Source organism: Piliocolobus tephrosceles, chromosome 3 (genome assembly GCF_002776525.5).
Source record: "Piliocolobus tephrosceles isolate RC106 chromosome 3, ASM277652v3, whole genome shotgun sequence".
Taxonomy (NCBI): Eukaryota; Metazoa; Chordata; class Mammalia; order Primates; family Cercopithecidae; genus Piliocolobus; species Piliocolobus tephrosceles.
The window spans coordinates 182,726,016-182,749,061 of NC_045436.1; the positions used below are offsets into that span (position 1 = coordinate 182,726,016).

The 23,046-nt window shown below is 48.1% G+C and overlaps 1 protein-coding gene across 3 annotated transcripts in view; it reads right to left on the reverse strand.

The window, feature by feature from the left end:
• Nucleotides 1-23,046, reverse strand: part of NSD2 (nuclear receptor binding SET domain protein 2) — a 114,701-nt gene that overhangs the window by 7,979 nt on the left and 83,676 nt on the right. For all 3 annotated transcript variants that reach the window (XM_023206776.2, XM_023206777.1, XM_023206778.1), the window contains 9 exons: nt 22,147-22,278; nt 21,184-21,307; nt 19,890-20,090; nt 18,114-18,293; nt 17,607-17,763; nt 17,268-17,473; nt 15,432-15,535; nt 13,710-13,979; nt 12,294-12,410 (listed from right to left, as the gene is read on the reverse strand). In XM_023206776.2, the coding sequence (XP_023062544.1) occupies nt 12,294-12,410; nt 13,710-13,979; nt 15,432-15,535; nt 17,268-17,473; nt 17,607-17,763; nt 18,114-18,293; nt 19,890-20,090; nt 21,184-21,307; nt 22,147-22,278 (1,491 nt within the window). The remainder of the gene's footprint in view (nt 1-12,293; nt 12,411-13,709; nt 13,980-15,431; nt 15,536-17,267; nt 17,474-17,606; nt 17,764-18,113; nt 18,294-19,889; nt 20,091-21,183; nt 21,308-22,146; nt 22,279-23,046) is intronic.

Below are 23,046 nucleotides of genomic sequence, written 5' to 3' on the forward strand. Positions count from 1 at the left end.
CCGGGAGGCAGAGGTTACAGAGAGTGGAGATTATGACATTGCACTCCAGCCTGGGCAACAAGAGCAAAAACTCACCCAACCAAAAAACCAGCAAGGGATGCAAAGAAACAATTCGCAAAGAGCAAATCCAGGCAAAGGTGGAGAAATGCAGATCAGAGTGACATCGCGCTCTGACTTTGCACCCATGGCGCTGATGTCACGTTGGCTGAGATGAGGGGGTGGCCGCAGGGCTGGCAGGAAGGCTTTCGAGAGAGCAATCTGATAAAGAGCCCTGGGAATCACAAATGCAAGCACAATGTGGTCTAGAACTGATCCACTGAAATCAGGTGCCTGGAGGCCAAAGGCAGGAACTGGAGACAATATATCCACCCAGCAGCGGGGGACGGACAGCCCCGGCCTCCACCCGAGGAGCCGCCAGATCCACCGCACAACCGCGTGGGGGAAAATCAAAAGGCCACATAAAGCATAATGGTCATGTGTTCACGCAAAACCACGTGTATGAATAGAGATAAACACAGGCATACGGACATCCATAAGCTAGCTGTCTCATGGTCCCAGGAAGCAGCAGGCTTCGGAGTCACTATTCACACGCCACCTCTGACACACCTGCCCACGCACCCAGCCCTGGTGCAATCTCCCAGGGTGCCCCTGTCTGGGACCGCTGGCCCCCTGTCCTTTCTATATACCCGCACAGGCCATCCCTTTAAAACCAGAAATGGTACCAGAATGTGGTTCTCTGCAAGGTGCTTTTCACAATAATAAAATACACTAATCAACCCAGAGTGCCACTCTTCAACACCTGCATGACACCCCCTAACACAGAAGTGGGGGTGCTATCCGCCCTCTGCAGATGCTTTGTCATGACGCACTGAGCCACGGTGCTGACGTGCACACTGGCATGCACATCACTTCTGCAGGACACCAGGGACAAGGACAGCACGGAGCATGCACCTGGGACATGCCACCACAGCCAACAATGACAACCCCAGCCCCTGACGCCTGGCAGCACCATGTCTAACCTACATTCCTACCATTACCAGCAGGGCCCAGTGCCACTTCCTTCTTATCAGGCCAATTTTCATCTGTGGGTTGCCCGCCATGTCTTGACCCTGTTTTATTTAACTGATTTACAGATGTTCCCTAGATATTCCAAACATCAGACCCCTTTATAACAATGTGTTGGCCGGGCACGGTGGCTCACACCTGTAATCCCAGTACTTTGGGAGGTCAAGCATCACTTGAGGCCAGGAGTTTGAAACCAGCCTGGCCAACATGGTGAAACTCTGTCTCTACTAAAAAGACAAAAATGAGCCAGGTGTGGTGGTGGGCACCAGTAATCCCAGCTACTCGGGAGGCTGAGGCAGGAGAATCACTTGAACCTGGGAGGCAGAGGCTGCAGTGAGCTGAGACTGTGCCACTGAACTCCAGCCTAGGTGACAGAGTGAGACTCCGTCTCCAAAAAGAAAAAAAAAGTGTGGAAACCTTTCCCATAGCTTCCCAGCTCCCAAGGGAATCTTCCCTGCGCAATGCCTTTTCTCACAAAGCTGCAACTATTTTACCCTTTTGCTTCGTGTGTTTTCGGTGTGCTGAGTAGTTGCATGCAGCTTTTCCCACCACACAGATTATAACATCCATCTCCCCCTCTCCTAGCTGTTAATCCATCTGGAATTGACCTTTGTAAGTGGTGTGAGGGGAGGCATCGGTGCGTGGTACGCGGGCTGCCCAGCCCTGGCTTTGGCCACACTCCCCCCGGCCATCCACCTGGGTTTGGGCCCCGCTGGAGTCACAGGAACACCGTGGGGAGCACTGTCACCCCCAGGGGACGCCCACCTTTCCCACAGTAAGGCTTCAAGATAAAGCACTGGCTAGACCTGCAGATCTTTCCTTCCACGTGGACTCTGAAGTTGCCTGTCCAGGTATATTTAAACGTTTTTGCTATTTTTATCGCGCTTACAACGAGCTTGCACTGGGGAAGATTTCCACCCTCACAGCCTCTCCTTTCCCAGCTGGGACATAGCCCGTGTCACCACTCGTCCATGTCATCTCTCATGTCCTTCAGTGACACTGCCAAACTTTCCAAAGGAGCCTGCTGCATTCACATACATGCATCAGTGCTCTTTGTGGCTCTGCATACATGAGGAGGGTAGAGGAAAACCTGTGGACCTGGCCTCTCTCTGTTGTCACTACAGCTCACATGAGGCCATCACCAAACACAGCCGTCTCATTCTCCAAGAGACACCATTTGCCTCTTGCTGCTCTGCTGCAGCCTTAGGGGACAGGAGTGACATGAGCGTCCTGACTTATTTCTGAACCGGCCACAAGTGTCTGGCTCACCAAGCATCAGCTGGCAGCCGCTGATGTCCTTTAGCAAGCTAAACATAGTTGTAGTCCTGGCTTCTTGGGAAGTTTTTGTCAGGAATAGGTTTGAATTTTCTCAAATTATCTTCTGGTGTTCATGAAAATGACCCTGGATTTGTTTTCCTCCTTTACCTACTGATAGGGTTGCTAAGCCCTCCTTGCGGTCCTGGGGTAAACCCCACTCAGTCACAAGGAACTGCTCTCCATTCTCTTCAGGTGCGCCCTGCCGGCTGGCACACACCCTCACAGGTCCCAGGCCCCTCCTCCCATGTTCACACACAGGTCCACGCCCTGGCTCGGACCTCACGCCTCAGTACGTGTGTCTCCGAAAAATACACAGCACTGTTGTGGGTTTGTAAGAAGATATTTACTTATTTCTATTGTTTGTTTTTGTTTTGTTTTTTAATTTCTAAGTCTCTGCTTGGTTTCTAAACACTTCCTCCAGTATATTCTGTCCTTCTTTTTGACGAGATGAATTCATGCTCATCATCTGTCCAGAATCTCTGCCTTCAACTAAGAGGCGAACTCATGGTCAGCTGTCTTCATTGGCCTTTCTCCTGGATCCCATAGGCTAGTGGGAAGGCCCTAAATTTAGGGTGCATCTCATCCCCAGTGGTGGCTCTGGTGTCAAAAAAGCCTTCTTCTGTGTCACTGAAAGTGGTGGGGCCTGAATGCCACCTTGTCTGAGAACAACTCTTTTCTTCGACTTTACGTTGGTATACCTTTGCCCGCAATTGTTTTTTTAATTGAGACAGGGTCTCCCTATATTGCCCAGGCTGGTCTCGAACTCCTGGACTCAAGCAGTCTGCCCGCCTCAGCCTCCCAATGTGCTGGGATTACTGGTGTGAGCCACTGAGCCCGGCTTGCCCACACTTTTATTTTTAACCTTCCAGAATCTTTGTTCCTTCCATGTTGCAGAGAGTTCGGTTTTATGATCCAATCTGGAAGTCTTTTAAGAAGTAAGTGAGCCCATTTCCTCTTTCCAGATATGCTGGGCACAGTTAGAACACATTCATGTCTTGCTTGTTTCTATGGGCTTTCAGCCTTTCACTGTGAGGCAGAGGGGCTGCTTGATCTCCTGCCGTTGGGGACTCTGTCCTCTCCTATTGGTGGCCCTTTACGTGCCCCGTCATCCTGCACGCCCACATGTAATGTCCCGGACACCCTTGCCCCTGCTTGTGCACACAGATCAGCCAGGATTTCCTCCCTCAAATGCCCCTCGAGCCCAGCTCTCATCAGTGGCATTATCTTCATGCTCTCCTTTGCTCCAGAACACACCTCAGCTTCTGCTCCCACCTGACTCAGCGGCTCTGGCTCACCGGTGTTGGGGATGAACTTACCCTCCTTTCTCCCTGCTCCTCCCACTGCCCCTTCTGGTGGGGGCGACATGCCCAGTACGCTGCTGCCACTGCCCATCCTGTTGCTGGGGCTCCGCCTGATTCTGCTGGAGGCTTGGAGCTCATCTCTCAGCAGTTGACTCAGGAAGGACGTGTTCCTTTAATTCTCTATGCTCCAACCTGCATCTCTGTAGTCGTTACACCCAGAGAGTCACATGGCTGAATGGACACCCCTGGCTCATTCCGTGGAGCCTACCCTGTCCGGGGCACTGGGTTCTACCATGAAGAGCCTCCAGCTGGCCCTATTTCTCCCCTTAGAAGCAATTTAGGTTTTTTTTGTTTTGTTTTGCCTGCCTATCTACAGGATTCTTGGCTGTGCCCAGGAATCCTATTTATGATGTCATCCAATCTGACTCAGCCCCGCTGAACCACTCTCCGGCCTGCTTGAATGCACAGTGCCTCTCCTCAGCAGCATCTGCCCAAGGCGCCACTCTCATCCTTCTCTCTTTCCTTCCTACCTTCCTTCCCTCTCTCCCAGGTTCTTTTGGCTGCACTCTGCTCACTCCCCACATCCACCCTTGTGCAGTCCTTGTGGTTCCTACTTTCTAGTGTGTTCCTTGAGGTTTAGGCTTTGCTTAGAAAATAATTTTCTTTTCCTTGTTTCACTCCTGAGTTCTACAAGTTCCCAATCTAGCTCTCCTTTCTGCCTGGCTATCTCTGAATCCTCATATTCAAAAAACTTGTGATGAATATTAGGGTGTAACTTTTATCTGCTTTGTGATAAAAATTTTTCTAAGTGGCTTTTCTCCATCTATAAGGAAGTTCTGCTGTTTTGGGTCAGGATTTTGTTTTTGTTTGTTTTAGAGACAGAATCTGTTGCCCAGGCTGGAGCACAATGGTCCAGGACCTTGGCTTCCTGCAGCCTCAGCCTCCTGGGCTCAAGCGATCCTCCCACCTCAGCCTCCTGAGTAGCTGGGACAACAGGCACATGCCACTGTGCCCAGCTAATTTTTATTATTATTATTTTTTAGTAGAGACAAGGTCTTGCTGTGTTGCCCAGGCTGGTCTCAAACTCCAGGCTGGCTTTAAGCAGTACTCCTGCCTCGGTCTCCCAAAGTGCTGGGATTATAGGCACACGCCATTGCACCTGGCTGGGGTTTTCTTCCATAACCTTTTCATCATTCTCTGAACACGCTGGATTTCCTGGAGCGGGTACTGGCTAGATCCCAGGTTTGTCTCACTGCTGTCGGCTTGATGGAGGTCTCCTCACCACAGACCCCAAGTCTCTGTGGGCCCTCAGAGCCTTGGGTCCCTTTCTCTCTGCCTTCCAGAATGTTGCCTTCCTTTTGGAAGGTGATCCTTTCAAAGATGCGTCATCTCTTCTTCCCAGAACTCCCCATGCCTTCTTTTCCCACTGCTCCCTTTCAACTCTCAGCTCTGCTGGGAGCAGGCCCCAAGTGCTTGCTTTGGCTGCCAGGCCACACTCCCACATCTCTGCACTCCCTGTGCTCAGGCGACACTGCAGGTCTCCAGTACTTTTCTCTGCTTGTTGGACTTCAGTGGATGGGTCTGTTTGACCCATAGTTTCAATGAAGATGTACTTTGTGTACATTTTTTGTTCTGGAAGTGAGCAGCTGCCATCTGCTACCAGAATCCTATGAATAGATTTGTTTGGCTGTGAATCACATTCTCTTAAAGTTTTTTCTTTGAACACTACCTTTAGGATCTTTCCAAACTGTCAGATGTGCATCTCATCTAGTTCTTCCTCTCCATGCTGTCTCCTGTGTCTCCTCCACTCCAGTAACTACAAACATTAAGGCCTGTGGGAGCCTTTCCTTGTTACTATGTACTAACCCTAATGTGAATCTTAGTCTTAACTTACACATTTAAACCACTTACATATATTGTGATAACTGACATTTTGATTTTTTTTTAATCTGTGCTTTCTAATTACTATTATTTCTCCTTCCCCCATCTTCCTCCCTCAGGTTCTACTAAATTGACTTTTCCTCACTCTCCTTTTTACCCTTTAATGGTGTGGAAGTTATACCTTCCACTTCTATTCATTTAGCAGTATCCCATCTAGGTGTGACATGTATACTGTGACGAAGTCTAAGGTTAATAAATCTCTTCCCTCCACCCTCACAAAACAAGCAGCTCACCCTGGCATCACCACACTCCCGATGCTCCCTGTGACCGTCAGTGTTCAATGCCTCCTCCTTTTCATCTTCCTTCTTCCTGCCATGCAGTCATCATCATCCACCATAATTTGACACAACCTGACTTATTTAAGACATATCCACATACCCACAAACTTGCCTGTTCACCTTTACTTCTTGGATCTCACATTTAACTTCTGACATTCAATGTTCTTCTTCCTAAAATATCTCATTATTTCGTTCAGCTAAATTATATTGATGGTCAGCTCTCTCCATCTTTGTCTGAAGTCACAGATAAGCAGGGCACTAGAATGCAAGGTCTAGGGTTATGTTCCTTGGTGTGTAATTCTTTTAATATGCTGCCAATTTGGTTTGCAAGCACAGATGCTCCACTTGAACCTGTCCCAATTTCTCTCCCAGACAGTATCAAAGAACTGAAATCTCCCAGATCACCCATCCTGACAATAAGACACCAGACTGACCACCTGCTGCCTGTTGACCAACTCCTGTATAACGACTTGAGTCAGCTGGGAAGACGGATTTGAGGCTGGTCTCCCGTCTGATGTCACCCACATGAAAGCCCTTCTTCTCTGGCAATACTGACTGTCTCGGTGATTGGCTTTCCCTGCGGTGAGAAGGCAGACCTAGGCTGGAACCTCCATGTCTGGTAACACTTATGATGGGGCTATGTCCCAATAAACCCACTGTTAAGTTGGAAATATCTTTTTTTTTTTTTTTTTTTTGAGACAGAGTCTCACTCTGTCACCCAGGCTGCAATGCAATAGCGTGATCTCAGCTCACTGCAATCTCCACCTCTCGGGTTCAAGCGATTCTCCTGCCTCAGCCTACTGAATAGCTGGGATTACAGGCACCCACCACCACGCCCAGCTAATCTTTGTATTTTTAGTAGAGATGGGGTTTCACCATATTGGCCAGGCTGCTCTCGAACTCCTGACCTTGTGATCTGCTGGCCTAGGCCTCTTAAAAGTGCTGGGATTACAGGCATTATTAGCCACTGCACCCGGCCTAAACTGGAAATACCTTAAGTCACAAATGCATTTAATATACCTAATCTACCAAACATCCTAACTAGCCCGCCTACATCAAATGTGCTCAATTACACTGGCTTACAGTTGGGGAAAATCATCTAACATAAATTTGAATGTCCCACATAATTTACTGAACCCTATACTGGAAGTAGAAAACAGAATGGTTGTATGGGTACAGCTTCCACCAAATGGGTATCACTCTCACGCCATCGTAAAGTCAAAAAATCGTAAGGCAAACCGCCCTAAGTTGGGGCAGTCTGTATATTGGTGATTTTTCCATCAATGTTCATACGGGACATTGGTCTGTAGTTTCTTTTTTTTTTTTTTTTGAGACGGAATCTCGCTCTGTCGCCCAGGCTGGAGTGCAGTGGCGTGATCTCGGCTCACAGCAAGCTCTGCCTCCTGGGTTCATGCCATTCTCCTGCCTCAGCCTCCTGAGTAGCTGGGACTCCAGGTGCCCACCACCACGCCTGGCTCATTTTTTTGTATTTTTAGTAGAGACGGGGTTTCACCATGTTAGCCAGGACGGTGTCGATCTCCTGACCTCGTGATCCGCCCACCTTGGCCTCCCATAGTGCTGGGATTACAGGCTTGAGCCACCGCATCCGGCCTGTAGTTTTTCTTGTAGCATCCCTGTCTGACTTTGGTATCAGGGTAATGCTGACCTCATGGCATGAGTTTGGAAATGTTCCCTCCTCTTTAGTTCTTCTGAAAGAGTTTCAGAAGGATTGGTATTAGTTCTTTTGTAAGTGTTTGGAAAAATTAATCAGTGAAGCCATCAGATCCAGGACTTTTCTTTATTCGGAGTGTTTTTTTGTTTTGTTTTGTTTTTTTTGAGACAGAGTCTCATTCTGTCACCCAGACTAAAGTGCAGTGGCACAATCTCAGCTGACTGCAACCTCCACCTCCCAGATTCAAGAGGTTCTCCTGCCTCAGCCTCTTGAGTAGCTGGGATTACGCACAAGCTGCCACACCTGGTTAACTTTTGTGTTTTTAGTAGAGATGGGGTTTTACCACATTGGCCAGGTTGGTCTCGAACTCCTGATCTCAAGTTATCCACCCAACTCAGCTTCCCAAAGTGCTGAGATTAAAGGCGTGAGCCATCACACCCAGCCTGTCAGGAGATTTTTTAATTACTGAGTCCATCTCTTTACTAGCTATAAGTCTATTCTGATTTTCTATTTTCTTCATGACTTAGTCTTGGTAGTTTGTTTCTAGGAATTTGTCTATTTCATCTCGGTTATCCAATTTATTGGAGTACAGTTGTTCACAGTACTCTCTTATAATCCTTTTTTATTTCTGTAGAGGCAGTAATCATGTCCTCGCACACCCAGTTCTGATTTTAGTTATGTGAGTCTTTTCTCTTTTTTCCTAGTCCATCTAGTTAAAGGTTTGTCAATTTTATTGATCTTTTTAAAGAACCAACTTTTGGTTTCATCGATTTTCTTGAGTTTTCCAATTCTCTATATAATGTTATAACTTGAATTTATACAAGCTGAACTTTAATAACATAAAAACCCTGCTCCTTTACAGCTCTGTCCCCACCATTTTCAGTCGCTGATGTCACAAAATCACACTTTTATATACTGAGTGCCCTAAAATATGAGCTGGTAATTCATGAGTAAAACTAGTAATGCATGAGTAGCTTAAATTATATAGAAAACAAAATGTTAGAATTTACAAACTAAATTAAAATACCAGCTTTTAAACTAGTAATTGTTTTATAAATGTATGTCTCTTTTTTTTTTGAGACAGAGTCTCACTCTGTTGCCCAGGTTGGAGTGCAGTGGCATGATCTTGGCTCAACTGTAAGCTCCGCCTCCCGGGTTCACGCCATTCTCCTGCCTCAGCCTCCCGAGTAGCTTGGACTACAGGCGCCCACCACCACACCCGGCTAATTTTTTTGTATTTTAGTAGAGATGGGGTTCCACCGTGTTAGTCAGGATGGTCTCGATCTCCTGACCTCATCATCTGCCCACCTCAGCCTCCCAAAGTGCTGGGATTACAGGTGTGAGCCACCACGCCTGGCCCTAAATGTATGTCTCTTAAATCATGTAGACAACAAACAAACAAATGGAGTTATAAATCACTGTTACAACAACAATACAAACTTTTATATCTGACCATTATTTACTTTGAGATCTTTCTTCTTCATAAAACTTGTAGTTACTGTATAATGTCCTTTCATTTCAACCTACAAGGCTTCTCTTCATTACCTCTCTTGACCATTACTTGCAGGGCGGGTCTAGTGCTAAAAAACTTCAGCTTTTATCTGGGAATGTCTTAATTTCACCCTTACCTTTGAAAGACAGTTTTACTGCATATAAGAGTCTTGGTTAACATTTTTTTTTCTTCTTTTAGCACTTTGAATACATTGGCCCACTGCCTGTAGGCCTTCAAAATTCCTGATGAGAAATGTGCTGATAATCTCATTGAGGATCCCTTGTGGTATGGTTTAGCTTTGTGTCCCCACACACATTCCATCTTGAATTGTAATTCCCAGGTGTTAAGGGAGGAACCTGGTGGGAAGTTACTGGATCATGGGTCAGTTTCTTCCATGCCATCTCATGATAGTGAGTGAGTTCTCTCAAAATCTCACGGTTTTATAAATGGTAGTTTTTCTGGGGCTCTCACACACTTCTCTCCCGTGCCACCATGTGCACCACATGGTGCACCACAATTGTAAGTTTCCTGAGGCCTCCCCTGTGATGTGGAACTGTGAGTCATCGATTAAACCTCTTTCCTTTATGAATTACCCAGTCTTGGGTAGTATCTTTAAAGCAGTGTAAAATAGACTAGTCCACCTTGTATGTAATTAGTAGCTTTCTTCTTGCTGTTTTCAAGATTCTTTGTCTGGTTTTCGAAAGTTTGATTATAACATGTCTCAATGTAGGTCTCTCTGAGTTCGTCTTACCTGGAGTTCATTGAGCTTCTTTAGATGTTTATATTCATGTGTTTCATCAAACCTGGGAAGTTTTCAGCCATTATTTTTTCAAAAGTTGTCTCTGCCTCTTTCTCTCTTTACCATCTGGGACTCCCACAATAGATATGCTGGTCTGTTTGATGGTAGCCCACATGCCCCTTAGGCTCCGTTCACTTTTCTTCAATCTTCTTTTCTGTTTCTCAGGTTCAACAATTCTTTTTTGTTTGTTTCTCTTTATAGGTTTTCTATCTCTTCATTGATACTGCCATTTTGTTCATACATGATTTTCTTGACTTTCTGCAGGTTTTCCTTTAGTTTTCTCAGCATCTTTAAGACAGGTGTTTTAGAGTCTCTGTCTAGTAGATCTGTCATCCGGCCTTTCTTTTAGGGACAGTTTCTGTTTATTTTGTTTTCCCTTTAAATGGGCCATATTTTCCTGTCTCTTTGTAGGGTTTTTTGTTTTTGTTTTTTTTTTCCTGAACACTGGACAAGTAAGTCTAATAAGTCTAATAATGTGGTAACTCTAGAAATTAGATTCTTTCTCCCCTTGCCCTGGGTTTGCTGTTTGTGTTATTTTTATTTATTGTTCTTGTTTTCTTTTGATTGTTGCAGGCTGTTTCTATGCAGAGGATCAACCCAAGATGTAAATGTAAGGTCTTTTCAGATCTTTTTTGAGCCTGTACCTTTACCTGAGCATGCACAGTCACTTTCTAATTTTCTAAATTATCTACTTTTCCCCAAAGCTGTTTTTGAATGTCCTAGTCTTTTAATGTCTGGCTCCCAAAAGGAGAAAAACAGAAAAATGAAAGAGGAGGGCAATTGGTGCTGGCCCTTTAAATCCTCTTGAAGATACATCAGCTGGAGGGGGAGGGGCTTGTAACAACTGAGGGAGGTGTAACAACAACGGCAGCCCACCTCTTTGTCTGCACCTCTGTGATCAGAAGCAGCAATCAGGAATCCTGAGCACAGATACCCACTATTTGGAGAACAGGATCCTTCTTGCTCACCACCTTGCACACAGCTTGAGGGGTTCAGGGTGTGTTTATGGAGATACATATGGATATATGTATACACACACACATTTTTTCCCTGATCCTTTGAAAGTCAGTTACCGATATCTGACCTCTGACCCTAAACGCATCACAAGTCATTCTCTTGCACAGCCACAACACCTTCCACACCTACGAAATTTAACATGAAGAACAGCGTCTTGTCCAAATTAAAATTTTTCCCACTGCCCCCAAAAGCATACTTCATAGCTCCTCATCCCAGATTCAGGCTCTGATCAAGAAGCACACACTTCCTCTGGGTACTTCTTTAGTTACTCTCTTTTAACTCAGGATTCTTTTGTCCTTCATGACACTGACTTCCTTGAAAGGTCTAAGCCCCACGACCTGCAGTGATTGACACAGAGCCTAGTGCTCGCCTGGAGCAGGCTCCACTGGCCACTGCTGCCCCACTACTGCAGGGGTAGGGGATTTAGTTTCCCCAGGGACCACCTGACAAGGTCCCTGGAACCACTCTTATTTCCACAGCAGCCCTTTCTCTCTAGATCTCATCACATCTGTCTCCAATGAATTGTTCAACATTTTTTATCTGTGATCACTGTCTATCTGGTTTTCAAGCACTATTATTAATCTACTCTTTTAAAAATAGCCAGACTTTTCTACTAGATGACGAGCTTAAGGGCAACAAAAGGCAGAAACATGTATTCTATCTCCCTTCCTTTCAAAGACCACTCAGGCACTAAGGAGGCCACACTTCCCCAGCTGAAGTCATCCAGAAGCCAAAAGCCTGCTGTGTGAGGGAAGGGATGACACGCACCCCCACGGGGCTGTGGCCGTTTAAGGAGCTGCCCTGGAAGGGCCCGGCAACACCTGTCAGGGTTGGACATCAGGCCCAGAACTGAGCACTCCAGATGCACTGTCTTTTATCCATGCCCACTTTTACACAAATCATCCCATCCTCCTTTTCCTGAGAACAATGATCCCTCTAGCACCTAGGTTCCAAAATGCTTAGAAACATGGGCTTCACACAAGCAACAACCAACCAAAAACGATTCTGCTACACAACAGAGAAGATGCTGAGACCTTACCAAAGAGCACTGAAAATTAAAAACTAAAATACAACCTTTTTGAAAAAACAAAAGAAGATGCTCAGACTTCCTCATCTGTGTCCTCTCTACTTCCCTGCCCTGTACAAAGGCTGCCTGGAACGCCCTGCATGCACACCTGGACAAGCAGAGCCTCAGGGTACCTGAGTGCTGAGAGGTGGTTAGCTGTAGCCCTCTGGCGCAGCTGAAAGACATGCTGCACCTCAGAAGAAATCATGCAGATGTTTGAAAATAAGCAGCCAAGGAGAGAAATGTTGGCACTGCCACAGGGCAAAGTCCAGTTCTCCCGGTGACCATCAGGGCTCCAGGTCCAGGACACTGCAGAAGCTCACAGTGGGCACCCTTCCACGTTACCTTGTCTATAGTGAGCATGTAGAAGTGGGTGATGTCGTTCTCATGTGCGTGCTTGATTCTTGCCATGCACTCCTCCTCATCGATCAGCTCCCCGACGTACTCGTTAACAAATTCTCCCTGGAAATCACAAGAATGCGGCCATGACAAAAAGCGTGCTGACCAATCCTCAGTGTCGGGGCTCAAGACTCCCTATCATGATCACTTAGAACGGGCACCACACACATCAGCATACCTCCATGGAGGGCACATACAAAGTCTTCATAAATTAAATTCAAAGGATCTCAGACATACCTGTATGTAAAGGTTGCCAATGAAAAATGTATTAAGTATTCATGAAGTGGCAACATGCCAACCCTTGCTTCTTACATGACCTTGTCTCAGGAGGGCTGTCTGATAACCAAGCTTCTACATAACCCACTTTACACGGTGATCTCCACAACAGAAAAAATGGCTACAAAGTATCTGACAGGATATACAGCAAGTCTGGGTGAATCAGCAGTCAGGCAGGTGAGGAACAAGGATGCTGGGAAGGTGTTTCTAAGCAACCTTTTGTGCTGTTGCTGGAACTGGCACCAGGCTTATGAACATTCTGTGCTGGATCAGCCCTGGTATGGACCTGGAGTCTGAGACCACCCACCCCTAGGCCATGCCAAAACACATCAGGGTCAGCAGTTCTTAGTCCCTGGATGTCCTTGGGATGCAGTCTGGGAGCAGATGCAGGAGGTCAGCAGTCCTGGTGTCTACCAACAGCTTGGTCCTAGACTGTGCCAGGACCACCCCTCACAAGAGCAATCTCCTTATGCCTGCCTGGTGAGTGCTCCCAAGCACCTGGCTGCTAGCCCAGAGGAAAATGGGTCACGTCACGAATCTTCTATTTCATAAAAATAACCATCAGAATTCTGACATAAGGCATGCTTTAAGGGAATGTATGAGTTTTAGCAGATATATTTCATGTAACATTTTAGAATATTCAATTGTAATAATTCAATTCAAAAAAATATTTCAGGTCAGGCACCAAGGCCCTTGCCTATAATCCCAGTGCTTTGGGAGGCCTAGGCAGGAGGATGGTTTAGGGCCAGGAGTTTGAAATCAGCCTAAGCAACATAGCAAGACCCTATCTCCAAAAAAAATAAAATTATTAGGGCATGGTCGTCTACGCCTGTAGTCCCAGCTGCTTGGGAAGCTGAGGTGAGAGGATGGCTTGAGCCCAGGATTCTGAGGCTGCAGTGAACTACAATCATGCCACTGCCCTCTGGTCTAGATGATAGAGAGACCCTGTCTCAAAACAAAAACAAAAAATTTTTTTCCAAAAAATAGCATTCTCACATGAATACAAAACCACCACAGGCAAACCTAAGTCTAATTCCCAGTGAACCGTAATTTCTCAAAAGCAGGGGAGGCGATAATGGCACATACCTTTCTGATGTCCCTCTTGGCGACCAGGCCCCACCCTTTGCCATCTGTCTTGATGATCTTGGTCTCTGGGTACTGGCGCTTGGTGAAGCACTGGTTCTGGCAGAACTCGCCTGCGGGACACACCTGCGGGTGGCACTCAAACATCAGCATCCTGTTCAGACACTCCGAATCAAAGCCACAAGGATTCTCATCTGTGGGCTTGCAGTTGCACTTAGGGATTTCTGAAATATCCGCTGTGTAGATCTGGACTTTCCCATAAGGCTTATTCACCTGCAGGGAAGGAGTAAGCTGTCTTGGCCCACAAATGAATGAAGAGCCTTCCGGATACCCTGGCACGCCCACCACGGCCTCTCCTTACCCAGCCTCCAGGTGTCCTTTTAGAAAGTTTCAGAGGCCCGACTGGGACACACTCCTCAGAACAGCCCTCCCCAGATCCCAGAGGAGCTCTCCTCTGCCTTCTTAGCACAGGAGGCACGCAGGGCAACCCAACGCCCTCTCACGTCATTTTATCTTAGTGTCTGTGCTCCTCGTTGATGAACAAGAGCTGACATGTATCCAGTCAGGCCATTGTAAGATGAAGAGAGAAAACGCATGTTGACTGCTTAGCACACTGCAGGGTGTCCAGCAAACGCTGGGTAAGAGCTCTTCTGAGCAGCTTCCCGACCCATCTCTCTGACTCTTCCTTTACCAAGCACCAGCAGCGAGCCACATGGGAGGCCACCCCAGGGGGAGCAGTGCTGGGCGGGGGGGCACAGCCTCTGCTCTCATGACCTTGTGGTTTATCATTAGTGAAAGACAAGCAACCAAATAATAAAGCAGTAGAGATAGTTGAAAATCCGCTGGGGTAGAAATGCACAATCTTAGGAAAGAGGTGGCGAAAGACACCCCTTTCGATGCTGTGGTGTGACAAACTGTACCCTTCGGAGAACAATCTGGGAATATTCTCCAAGAATCTAAACATTTCAGGCTCTCTGACCCTGTGATTCTGTTTCTGGGAATCCATCCCAAAGAAAATACTATATAAAGATGAACACAGAGCGCTTTCTTTACACACAAAGATATTGACTGTAGCCCACATTTTACAAGCAAAGGCAGAGCGAGCACTTGACCTCCGGCACACTGATCACAAACACTCGTCAGGAACGGCCACGAGGCTCCTGGGGATGCGGCCCAAGAGGCACCAGCTCTGAGTGCAGGCAGCCCTGAGGGGCCTGGAGCTCTCACAGAGCCCTGCCCTGGCTGCACTTCCTCCTGCTCTCCTGCTGGGGCTCTCGAGCTCACTAGAATAAACACAGAACTGGCAAAGCCCCCCACCCCACACCCCGCCTTGGTCTCTGAGGTAGACGATCTACGCCTTTGGGGCTCGGTCACTGAGCCCTGCTCCCATGTGACCGACTCCCAGCACTTAGCAACAGCCTGGTGGAGGTGGGAGGCTCATCCCTCAGCTCCTCCTGCTCCAAGCAGCCCGGTCAGGACTGTCACCCCAACCCCTTCGCTAGCTACCAAGCCAAGCCTCATGCTCCAAGGCGGAACCAAGAACCCCCATGCAGACCCCCCGTGCCATTTGCTCATGGTCTCTTGCGAGGCCATCCACGCCAGGCACCACACATCCTGGCTGGTGACGGTCCTCTCCCCAGCCATAGCCTGGGTGTGCCTGAGAACCGCTCACAGCCCTTGGGGAAAACTCCCTCCACACGCGTGCACGCAGCTCCCACACGCCACCTTGATGTGCTTGTATGGTGGGGGCTTGCGCTCGCTCTCCTGTGTTTCTCGGGCTTCCCTCTGAAGCTTAATTTCACGAAAACGAGCTTCAGCTTCTTGCAGTGCTAAAAAGTCAATGAAATAGGAGTAAGGATTTTAGTAAATAAAGGTAACTACCTTTCAAGCTCCATATTTTTATAGTTCACTCTAAACTTTCAATGTTAAGTATTAGTTTCTGGTTCCCATAAAACTAGAGTCTATGAACAACTGTCAGTGGGCAGGTATTTTTAAATGCGGCCAAGTGTGGGAGGCAGAGGAGTGCTCCGAGAACAGTCATCACCTCTCTACGAGGCAGGCCCAGGGCGGAGTTCTACCAGGAGCTCCCTGTCCTCCACTATGGCCTAAGGACAAAGCACCAGGGTCAAAGCCTGGGACTTGCTGTTCTCAGACAGAAAATAAAAATGCACCTGAGGCCAGGTGCGGTGGCTCACGCCTGTACGCCTGTAATCCCAGCACTTTGGGAGGCCGAGGCAGGTGTATCACCTGAGGTCAGGAGTTCAAGACCAGCCTGGCCAACATGCTGAAACCCCATTCTCTACAAAAAAAAAATTAGCCAGGCATGATGGCAGGTGCCTGTGGTCCCAGCTACTTGGGAGGCTGAGGCAGGAGAATTGCCTGAACCCAGGAGGTGGAGGTTGCAGTGAGCCGAGATCACACCATTGCACTCCAGCCTGGGCCACAGTTGAGCAAGATTCTGTCTCAAAAACAAAACAAAACAAAACAAAACAAAACATGCAGCTGAGCTCCTCTTGAAGCGAAAGGGGCTCTGAGAGATGAACCACAGGCTCAAGCAAGAACAGAGGAAACACAAACCCCTACCATCCGTCCTGAGGAGGAGGCCAGTCCCATGTCAACACTGGACGTGTCCTGTGGTCTACCCTGTTTTTGTGGCCACAAGTCAGCCACAAAGGGGTCTGGCACTACAGGACACCCACATCCATAGTCAGGAGACTTCGCCGACGGTCGCGCCAAATACATCAGGCCACCTCTCAATTTCGTCTTGCCCTCTTAATAATTTTTAAAACTCTTTCAATGCCTACCTGTTCTTTATGAGACCTCTGAGTGTCTACCATGCACTCCTCCTACCACTCAGTGCAGCCTGCAAAGCTTTTGGCAGCACGGAGCTAACAGAGCTTTAAATGCGTGGGTCCCCGCCTGCAGCCACACAGGAGCAAGCACTGACCTGGCTGCAACACAGCGTGTGCTTCTCCTGAACGAGCCACATGCACACCCTGGATTTTCCCTGCTGGCCTCATTCTCTCTCAACCTATGTCATAAACACCAGTTCCTCCAGTGAGCGGTCACACCCCGTCCTGCCTCCCGCAAACGTGGGTCGCCAGCCGGCCATGCCACGTCGTTGCTCCTGCCTCCCCGCAGCTGGGGAATCAGAGGCCAAGCACCTTGTCTGCTTGACCACCCGATTCCTCATGCGCTGAAAGGCAAAGTGAGCCCCCCAGAGCCCGCTGTCCAGACAACAGGACCCTCCTTCAGATCTGCATTTTACATAAAGGCAAGCCATGGAACGTCTCTGTAAATTAGTACTAAAAATAATTTCTGAATCATAGGTTTACAGAATTTTAATGGAATTAATCACAAACCAATGTTACAAAAGTTGTCAGTGTATCTTACTGTATGCTTAACAAATAAACCAGACTGCAAACTTTTTCCTAATTTAAAAATACAGATTGAATGTGTAGTCTAGTATTTTCTACAAAGATCAAATTTTAAAAAATAGAAATTAGGGGTAAGAAAATGCATGAGAGTGCTGTCTCACTCTCTATCTGAAAATCTCCGTACCGTTTTTGAAGACTCTTCCGATCCCTCTGACCCCCTGGTAGCGGCTGCCCCGGTCCCCCTCCATGTACGGGAACACTCGCGCCTGATGCGTCCAGTAATAATCTTTAGACCCAAAGAAAAACACAGGGAATTCTCCAATCTCGTGCTTCATTTTCTGAATATTTGGGGGAACATTTTTGGGATGGCAAACTTCTGCCGGCCACCATCTATTATAAATATTAAAAACAGGATTCACAGACTCCTCAGAGAGAGCGACAATAATTTCAATACTTTAAGTACTGTAAAGTGAACACATGTGAACAGAAAAAACATAAAAGCATACGATTCTATGTCTCACACCTGTAGTTCCCAAGTTTCACCCAAATGATATCCTGGAAGTGCAGCTTCTTCCCAGCCCTGCAGTCATTGCAGAACCAGCTGCCGTCAGGCATCTCGATGTTCAGGCAGTCAGGGTGGAAGGCCGCTGGGCAGGACTCGCAGCACAGAAGGCTCCCCCCTGCAAGAGGAGGGCGAGGCAGGCAGGCTTAACCTGTCTGTTATGGCTCAGCCCAGATTCAGTGCTTCACAATCTACAGCTATTACAGCCTTAACTTATAAACATCAGTTTAAAAACAGCGATCTGTACATTAGCACAAAAGTAAACATCATTTTCACCACAAATAATTTCCTGTATGTTTGCAAAATGATTACAATTAATTTAGAACTACTGTGATATACTATGAATGTGAAGACGCAGAGAACACTGTCAACATCAGTGAACACAGCACAGACAAGGAATGAACCTGCCTTGATACCTGGCTCCTGGGAGTGAGAGGCGTGTGCCGCAGACACCCCCAGGCCCCTCACCTTTGGAGCACACAAAGCACCAGCTCACGTTGACGTGGGCGTGGTGTCGCTTCCCCTTCCGAGCAGTGAAGTGGGCAGTGCAGATGATGCTGTTGGAGGCGATCACTGAGCATCCTGCTGCCAGACAAGCATCCCCGCTGTGATAGGCAACGGGGCAGCGGACACACCGCATCATTTTACCTGAAGGCAAAGAAACACACCCTAAGGACCCCGAACACTGACTCCAATCATAGTGAAAGGAGCAATTAATAATTACTCAGCCTCCATGAATTTGAAAAGTTAATGCTAAAATGAAATGGAGGTATTTGATTTAAAAAAAGCTTTCAGAGCAAAGGTGCTTCAAAACAATGTTTGAGAAAATGGTCACACATCTAAAATGCTGTGTTTTTTCAGCCTGGGCACTGCAGGCATCTGGGGCACATGGGCAGCCATCCTAGGCATTGTGCAGTGTTGAGCAGCATCCCCGGCCTCTACTCACTAGATGCCAGGAGCACATCCCCAAAATATCCCCAGACATTGCCAAATGTCCCCTGGAGGACAAAATTGCCCCTGATAAAGAACCACTGGTGTCAAGAAGTACAGACAACCTGCCACCCACATCCCACACACCTAACATTAGATAATCCAAATGTAATTTAATATAAAGATGTTTTCTTACATATAATGGGCCATTAAAACCAGAACAAACAGGTTGGGCATGGTGGCTCATGCCTGTAATCCCAACACTTTGGGAGGCCCAGGTGGGAGGATTTTTTGAACCCAAGAGTTCAAGACCAGCCTGGGCAACACAACAGAGCGACCTCATCTCTACAAAAAAATAAAATTAGCCAGGCATCGTGGTCCACACCAGGTGGGAGGATCACCTGAGCCTGGGAGGTCAAGGCTACAGTGAGCTGTTATCACGCCACTGCATCCTAGCTTCAACAACAGAAGGAGACCCTGTTTCAGAAAAAAGAAAAGAGGTCAGAGCAGTGGCCTAATAGTTCAAGACCAGCCTGGGCAACATGGTGAAACCTCATCTCTACAAAAAAATACAAAAATCGGCCAGGCGCGGTGGCTCACGCCTGTAATCCCAGCACTTTGAGAGGCTGAGGCAGGTGGATCACCTGAGGTCAGGAGTTCAAGACCAGCCTGACCAACATGACAAAACCCTGTCTCTACTAAAAATACAAAAATTAGCCAGGTATGATGGTGCGTGCCTGTAATCCCAGCTACTGGGGGGCTGAGGTAGGAGGATCACTTGAACCTGGGAGGCGGAGGTTGCAGTGAGCTGAGATCATACCACTGTACTCCAGCTTGGGCAACAGAGGGAGACTCCATCTCAAAAAAAAAAAAAAATTACAAAAATCAGCCAGGTGTGGTGGCATGTGCCTGTAGTCCCAGCTACTCAGGAGGCTGAGGCGGGAGGACGGCTTGAGGCTGGGACTTCAAGGAAGCAGTGAGCTCTGATCGCACTGCACTCCAGCCTGGGTAACAGAGCGAGACTCTATCTCTATGAAGGGGAAGAAAAAAAAAAGGCCAGGATAAACAAAATCTATCAAAATGGTCCAAAGGTTGCCCCTCTCCTAAAGTTAAGCATCTTTAGGGTGATATTTAGGATGGAAAGAAGAAAAAGGGGGACAGGTCCTTTGTCAAAGAAAACCCAACCCAGCTGACGTCCAGTTAGTCACTCAAGATAATTAATGCTCTTTGGTGACAATCCCAAGAGCCCACCTTCCCAAGCGCCCATGGGCCTGCATCTGAACCCACAGCAAGGCTGCGCAGGTGCACCTGTACCTTTTGACGGCCTTGGGTTTGAAGGGTTGGAAGCGTGGCAGCTCACACAGCTGTGAAGGGGGCAGCGGAAACCTCGGCTCTCAAATACAGTCAGAGGGTATTTTTTCACACAAGCCTCATGGTAAAATTTTCCACACTGAGTTACCACACAGCGCTTAACATCTGTCTTGCTCTCTTTACACACGAAACATGAGTGAATCCCTAACAAAAAGTTAAAGAAGGGGTGGAGAGAGAGGTGCAAAGAACAAGAATTAAATTGCAGTTCTGAGCCACTAAAATCAAGCAGCTCCTCTTCAGAGGCAGCCATGTTGCTAAAGCACCTGGCCCTGTTTCCAACCTTGCTCACTAGTCCAAGCATTCTCCAGCAAAAAGATCCAGCCATCAAGGATTACCTTGCTGCGATCTGAGCTCCAGCTTCACCTGAAATACAGGAGAATCTTACTAGGCAGCCTGGCTGGGAAGGCCCAGTTTAACCGGCAAGAAGCTTGAAGGAAGGGGCTCCTATGAAAGAGGCCTTTCCTCCTCGAGAGCAGCTGGCCAGTGGTGGAGCCGTCACTCATGATTCTGGGCAGGCAGACAGACACTCCCAGAAGTGAGGTGCTGCTGTGGGCCTGCCACGGCCTGGGAGACTCTCCAGGTGTCTTCCTGACCCAGGAAGTTTTCTGACACGAGCTAGGAGACTCCTTGGGTCCGGTGAGTAGGCAGGAAGGGCCATGGCTGTGCAGCTGTCCTCTCATCATTCTCACAGACCCCAGACTGTGCCAGGCGGCACCTGATGCAGTAACATGGAGGCAGAACAACAGCACTGACAACTCAGGACAAGCCTGGAGCTGTTCTTTCTGTTGAAACTGAGGCTCAAGGTGACACTGTGTCTTCGTAAAGAACTCTATGTTCCTATGGACTTCAGTGTTCGGTGACCAACCAGGTTACCCGTACCCTTAATGCTGCACTGTCTGAGCGGCAGTGCCCTGTGGTGGCCGCCTCACACACAGCACAGGCTCAGGCCAGCCCACGGGATGAAAAGCCCATGACCTATCATCCCGCCCCACCCTGCCCGCCACCTGATGGAAAGGTACCAAGGGGGCACATAGGATTGAAATCAGGGCAAACCCTGCAGCCACTGAGAGGTGGGTACACCTGCCAGGTGCAGGCTGCAAGCTCCAGAGAGGGCCAGGTGGTAGAGATGGGGAGGGAGCTTGTCCACTGCAGGCACCTCAGGGCAGGACTTCGTGCAGGGGGTTGCAGGAGCAGGTGGCCGGCCAAGCTGCAGAGCTGCCCGCCCGTGGGAACTTGCCTGAGGCACACTCGCTGCAGGTGAACCTCCCTTCTGGCCTCCGGGAAAGCCCAAGGCAGGCGAGGTGGAAAGCTCCACAGCAGGGTCCTTCACAGAGCAGGAGGCTGCCCGGCTTCTCACACAGCTGCGGGGGCAGAGCAGGCGGGTAAGCAGCGCCCAGCAGTCCCTTCTGCACCTCTTACCACAAGGTAAGCCGTCTGCTTCTGTCTCCAGTAGCAGAAAATCCCATTTTGCTACTCAAGGATATATAACAACACGCATGGGCAAACATCTGGCCCGAACAGAACGAACAAATACATTATCAGATTAAAACCAGATGACTGTTACAGAAAGAGGCCAGTCCTTAGCAATGGCAAAGGAAACAACAGGATCACAACCCTGAAGGATACATCCAAGATATTTTAAATCAGATTTGAAAATCAACAGAAATCAAAGGCATCCTAATCCAGATGGCAGGTGCCATGCTGAGTGCAGGCAGTATTCAACTTCCCTCATCAACTGCCTAGCATGGAAGCTCCCATGCCATCTTCAGCTGACGGATGGGGCAGGACTGAAGCACAGAGGGTATGTGGCCTGGCTGGTGTCCTGGGGGAAGACACAGGTCTAGTGATGGCCCCCTCAGCCCACAGCCTGGCCTGTCTGGTGTGCGTGTCATCAGCGAAGCTAAAACAGGCCTAGCGCCTCGGCTTTTCCAACAGGAACTTTATGTATGTGTGTGTATGGATTACATGATGTGTATACAAATCTCATCCTACATGCGAATTATGGATGTTAATGGAGGTAACTTAATCCCAGGATTCCACTGGCAGTCAGTCTGACCCCTTCAAAACAGAGATCAGTGAGTGATGGTGACATTGGGGAAGGGGTCTGGAGGGAAGAGAGAAGACACTACAAATTCGCTCTGCATACCAGGGCCCCAGTCAGACAGCTGCACAGACACGGCGGATGCTGCCTTCCCCTCACCTGGCACACGTACTCCTTTTTGGCAGTAACTCCTCGCTCAGACTTTTTGGATGAGACAGACACTTCAGTTTGTGTTTCATCTGCACTTTCATATGGGGACTCCGAGGGCTCGTCTCCGGGGCTGTCCGAGACCTAGAGATGAAGGAGGCGGATGACAGTTCACTAGTCGCAGAACACAGTGGGTGGCCACGCCCTGCAGGCAGGCTGGTCCCGCCCAGCCCCACCACCCTCCAGTCTTTCTCAGCACTGGCCTGTACTGCCAGTGATTTCACAGTGGAACCATCATCAACTGGTTTTTGTGATAATATAACCCGTAATTAGACTATGTAGAAAATTCAAAAATGGACTTTATTCTACCTAGTATTTAGCATATATATGCATATAAGAGGCATATTCCTTAAAATGAAGGAAGTGTTATGAACATCCAATTTGCTGTAGTAGGTGAACTAAGACAGGCTTTGGGAACAAGAATCTTGGCCCTTCTTACCTAGTCTGTTCAGGTTCTACTACTCTAAGGTGGGAGAAACATGCTAACACCAAACGAATGTGTAAAGGAACCACAGATGAAGGAAGTGTCAGCCTCATCAGGTGACCATGCTGTCCAGCTGCCTCCAGGGCGGAGACCATGTGTCCTTTCAAGTATGTGCCTATGCGGGGGTGCAGTCAGGAGAGTCTTCCGGACTCACACCACAGGCTGACCGTTCGGTTTCTCTTCTTTCTCCCATTGCCTATTTTTCCTGATATTTCACAGTTCACTTGTTCTCCCCACCAGAGAAGTGAGGTGGGCAAAGGCAAGGTAAAATCTACCTACTTGATTCACATCTGAGTCTATAAGTAAAAGGTCTGGGATAGAGGTATGGAATCCCTGAGCGAGTGGAATGGCTCGCAGGTTCTATCTCT